This window comes from Neoarius graeffei, chromosome 10 (genome assembly GCF_027579695.1).
Source record: "Neoarius graeffei isolate fNeoGra1 chromosome 10, fNeoGra1.pri, whole genome shotgun sequence".
In the NCBI taxonomy this organism is placed as follows: domain Eukaryota; kingdom Metazoa; phylum Chordata; class Actinopteri; order Siluriformes; family Ariidae; genus Neoarius; species Neoarius graeffei.
The window spans coordinates 11,805,205-11,810,667 of record NC_083578.1 but is presented as its reverse complement, the minus strand read 5'-3'; the positions used below and the strand labels follow the sequence as shown (position 1 = coordinate 11,810,667).

Sequence of the window (5,463 nt, the reverse complement as noted above, 5' to 3'; positions counted from 1 at the left end):
CATGCTTGTTGCTGATCCACAGTATTAATGTATGTAGATTCTGAAAACTAGACTAAAGTTAGCCTCGTTATTCACAATAAAGAATTACTCATATCTATAATAACATCTCTATTATAACATCCCTATAATAACATATCTATAATAACATCAGTATAATAACATCCCTACAATAACATGTCTATAATAACATCAATATAACATCCCTGTAATAGCATGTGCACAATAACATATCTATCATATCTTTACAATAACATCTCCATAATACCATCTCTACAAGAACATCGCTATAACATCACTATAACATCTCTACAATAACATCTATAAAAACATCCCTATAATAACATATCTATTATAAAAGCCGTATAATAATGTCAATATCAAAAAAAAATCTCTATTATAGCATCTCTACAACATCACTATCATAACATTTCTATTATAACATCCCTTTAATAACCATCCCTATAATAACATTTCTACAATAACATCACTATCATAACATCAGCATAAAAAAAAATCTATATTATAACATCCCTGTAATAACATCTCTATAATAGCATCAATATAACACCCTGCAATAACATCTCTATTACAACATCCATATAATAACATCTCTAACAGCTCCATAATAACATCTCTACAATAACATCACAAAAACATCATCTCTATAACATCACTATTATAATATCACTATAATAACATCTATGTAATAACATCTCTATTATAACATCCCTATAATAATGTTTCTATAATAACATCTCTATAAAATCTCAATCAAAAATCCAATAATTTTTGCTCAGTAACTGGACAACAACTTGAAAATGTTTAATTCTCTTTCCTTCATATTGTTTTTCCAATCAGCAACAAGCACGTGACGTTCTATAAGGGCCTCCCCTTTCTGTTTTGAGTTAATGTTGATTTTTTTTGTGTGTGTGTTATTGGTTTTGTATTTGGTTTTGTGTCTTTTGATTTGCTGTTTTTTTGTTTTGTTGCATTTTTTTTAAAATTTGCTATTTGTTTTGGTTTTGTTGTTGCGTTTTTCTGATTTGGTCTTGCATATTTATTTATTTTTTGTTAAATGTTTGGCACTGCCCCATTGTAGCAACCTCATAACATTACAGCTTTCAGCTGCACAGTAAAGTTTTATTCATGTTTAATTCATACCGAAAAACATCCTAAGATTGCGCTCGCTTTTTTAAACACAGACGCTGCAAACCGCTAGCTTATTCTGCCAGTATATCCATGCCGCAGAAATAAATATGGAAATTGGGGTTGTTGTGTCTACAAAATTGCAGCACACTGTGAATGGGAAGCTCTCACATACTAGGCTTGAGCATGACAGCTGAATAGATGGCTTTTAAAAAAACAAAGATATGCTGAAATATTTATTAGAAAAATTTAATGGCATTTTGTAACAGGCTGGTTCCTGTTTAAGAGAAACATGTGTCAAAATCATATCCCGAGACATGTTTAAAGAAAGGAAATGTTCATTATTTCGTGTCACCGTTATAGTGAGGGATGCTGTTGCTCTCCCAGTATAGCCATAAGAATGTGACTCGAGTGAGTGGAGCTCGTATTTCAGTGGCTTTATTTCCAAAGAGTGGAGGAAATCAAACAGACTACACGGATAGAGATCTGGAGGATGAAACGTTTGCAAAGCTTTGTAGAGTGCAGCCCAAACGCAGTGTCCTTACAGAGGAAAACCAAACGCAACAACCACTTAAGACAATTCAGTGAAACAATGTAAATACCAGATATAGCACTTGATGAATTATTTTTACAGAACAATTTTGAACCTTTTTTTTTTATTTCCTCCATCCAGCTTACAGAGAAAATGAAAACTGCATGAAAACAAGCCAGGGAGAAAAAAAAGAGCAGAAATGAAAAAAAAAATAAATAAATAATACAAAAGCAAAATCGTTCATGGGCCTCATTGAACATCGAAATCCACATTTGTGCCATTTAGATAATAAGCGCAGGTGTAACAGCATTGGCACAATGGATGGGATGGGAGGTATTGGCACAGGCTGGCAGAGAAGGCATGCAACGTTTTGGTAGTACGTTGTTGTTGTTGTTGTTTTTTAATCAAAACACATATTTTCTATTAAGTGCCGATGGTAAAGATGAGGAATGACATTTCTTCATACGGCGCAAATACAAACCTTCCTGCACATCACATACGCACACACATTCACCCACAGCACACACTCACATTCACATTCGCACATGAGGCAGTCACACACAACATGCACTCACTCACTCACTCACTCACTCACTCACTCACTCACTCACACACACACCCACTCACACACACACCCACACATATGCACATGACACTTTAATCATCAAATAAGACAGGGAAAAAGCCCAGGAAGTGTCATTGCCATCAGCCCTTAGTCCCAAAGTATCACCCTGCTGAACAGTGAGGGTGCTGTAGTGCCGTTTAGGGCAGAGTTCTTGTAGAGAAAAGTGAAAAAAAAAAAAAGGTCCAGTTATAATCAGAGTCAATGGCACGAAGACTAATCCTTATCTACCTCAGAGCAACTGCATCTATGTTCAGTGCATTAGCAAAGCAGGCCAAGCCTCTGTACGATAATCACCCTTTCCTCTGTGTACTCCAGCAAGTGTGCCTGCATTACCGAGATGCTGGAAACGGGAATTTTTGGGAAATCATGACTCCATCCGGTGTCACCTGGAACTTATCAGCTGCATACACCTTGTCTCTGGCAAGGTGTTCCATACGAGCGAGAGCTTCTCTTTCTTCGTTCTGCAGCATTAAAGCTTGTCAGCTATCAAGGAGGAGATTCTGCTGTCTGTGTTGTCACGGGTGTACAAGCGAATGATGCGTGGATCAAATAAGACTGAGATGGGTTGGTTTGAAACTCATGCACATACTATCCCTGAGGGCAGGTTTTCTTAGAAAGGCGAAGAAGGGAGCCACTATTGTGTTGTGCTCCCATTTTTTTTAATCTGATCGTCACAGGTGCACAGTCTTTTTCCTTTTTCTCCGTCTTGATGAAATCATGTTCATCCTCTGCTGTCCACTGTGCGTCTGTGGCATGAGCAATGGAACATTGTAAACCTGCAAGACTCCACATGAATTCACAGTCTGACTCTGTCGAACAACACTTATCAAAAACAGTACAATGTGCTTTATCGTTGCGCAGCTACACAAAGAACCTCTTATTTACACTCTTAGAAAGAAGTTGTGCTTTTTTTCTATTTTAAAGTGTTTTTTTTTCCCCAGGTGCTCGTTAAAAGAATGTACCCTTGGTATTTTTGCAGAGAATCTTCTTGAAGGCTCTGCGGAAGTCCTTGTTGAAAATGGTGTAGATGACGGGGTTGAGGCAGCTGTTGCAGTAACCAATCCAGAAGAAGAATGTAAAGACCGGCGTGGGAAGCTTGCACGTTTCAGGACACACGGCCTGCAGGCTGTAGGAGAAGAAGAAAGGGAACCAGCAGACGACGAATACACCAATGACCACTGCCAGAACGAAGGTGAAGCGTTTCTCCCGGTTCACCATGGCCTTGCGGCGAGCCGAGTTAGGTGACCTGTCCTGTTTGAGCTTCACTGAAGCCAACTTTGTGCCCTTGGTTGTAGTGATCATGTCTCTGTACTTCTGGATGGTGGCTGGTGAGTGAATACTAGTGTCAAGATCAGCACCAGGAGTCATGGGAATCTCAACACCCACCCCGTGCTCTGTGTCTGAATCAGTGCTTGAGCTCTCACCATTGTTGTTGTCAGGTTTCTTTTCGTTCCTTTTCTCCTTCTTGGTCTGTTTGGGTTTGTTATTGGTGGCGTCTTGCTTTTGCATGGAGGAGATGGAAGGTGAAAGGGAAGGAGTTTGACCTGGAGGAGGGGTAGGAGTGCTGGGAGTCATCTCTTTACAGGGAGAAAGGGGTGGATTCAGGGTGTTGGTGCTTGCTGGATGGTTTTTGCCCTCGGCTTGAGGCACGGTGAGAGTGGGTGGTCGTGGAGTGGATGGATTTCTCTGAGGGGTGCATGGCGTATTCATGCCACCTCCTCTTCCATTTTGGAGAGCTCTATCTTTTGGAGTTGTGGCGCAGGCGGGGATCTCTTTCCTCGGCTCTCCTGGTGGGCATCTTGTGCGCTGCTTGGCGATCTGATAAATGCGCATGTAGACAAGGATCATGATGAGGCAAGGGGCGAAGAAGGAGCCGATGGTGGAGTAGAGAATATACCAGCGCTCGTTATTGAGCTGGCACTGGGGTCCATCGGAGGAGCTGGGGTTCCCCTGGTTCTTGTTCATGGAGAGCAGCGGTGGGAAAGAGATGACAGCTGAGATGAGCCAAACAACTAAGATGGCACATTTGATGCGGCGTGGCGTCCTCTGAGCCCCGTATGTCACAGCACGTGATATGGACATGTAACGATCCAAGCTGATGGCACACAGATGGACGATGGAGGACGTGCAGAAGAGCACATCCAGCGCCAGGTAGATCTCGCACCACACTGAGCGGAAGTACCAGTAGCCCATCAGCTCATTGGCTAGCGAGAACGGGATGATCAACGTAGCCACCAGGATGTCCGCCGCAGCCAACGAGACCAGGAAGAGATTCTGTGGCCCCCTCAGAGAACGACTTGTCAAAACAGCGATGATGACGAGTATGTTTCCCACGATGGTGAAGAGAATCATGAGAGTAATTGCTGTGGCGAAGGCTGCCATTGCTTCAGGAGAATACGAGGGTGATTTCATGCTCTCGTTGGAGGTTGAAGACAAAGCTGCTGTGGTGCCACTGACGTTTTGGTCTATTCCTAAAGTCTCATGGTTCGGCATGATTGTCGTTGCTCTGCCTGTAAAACTTCTCGGCTCAGCGATTCTGAACAGCGAGCCGTTTTAGCCCTTTCGCAGAAGTCTTTTTAAGAACTGGTATTGGATTTTGTAGTGTCAAGTCTGCACACAAACACCGATGAAATCAAGCCACATGCAGATCATGGCTAAAATCGTGTCCTGTTCTTGCAGTGATATATCCTGGAAACTTTGCATTCCTTTCTCTCTCTCTCCTCTATTCCCTGCAAGTCCATTCTCTTCCTCCGCACAGCTAAAAATACTCAGATCATAGCTGTTTGATTTATAACCGATGTATCCGTTTTTTTTTCTGTTCGAGCTATTGCTCCATTTGGGCAAAAGAAAGCTTCGAAATAAAAAACAAAACTGGTTTATAAGCAAGACTTACTTGCTGTTGTTTCACTTATCAAACGGGTACGATTATAAGATATTTGTATTACAGTATAACGTTGTAAAAAGTCACTAAAAATGTTAATAATATTAGCTTGAGGACACATATTTACAAAATCTCAGCAGTCACTACAGAAAATTGTATCGCTGCCTTTCAGAAAGCATTCTGTCATTTTTCATTTGATTTTTTCCCTTAATATATTAATATATCTTTCAATATTGTATAACTATAAAATTGCATATAATAAACATGGATATATTAAAA

The 5,463-nt window shown here is 40.8% G+C and overlaps 1 protein-coding gene across 1 annotated transcript; it reads right to left on the bottom strand.

The window, feature by feature from the left end:
• Nucleotides 1-1,473: 1,473 nt before the first annotated feature.
• On the bottom strand, nt 1,474-5,125 carry adra2b (adrenoceptor alpha 2B). The gene has a single exon (XM_060930680.1). The coding sequence runs from the start codon at nt 4,794-4,796 to the stop codon at nt 3,252-3,254; it is 1,545 nt and encodes a 514-aa protein (XP_060786663.1). The 5' UTR covers nt 4,797-5,125; the 3' UTR covers nt 1,474-3,251.
• Nucleotides 5,126-5,463: the final 338 nt, after the last annotated feature.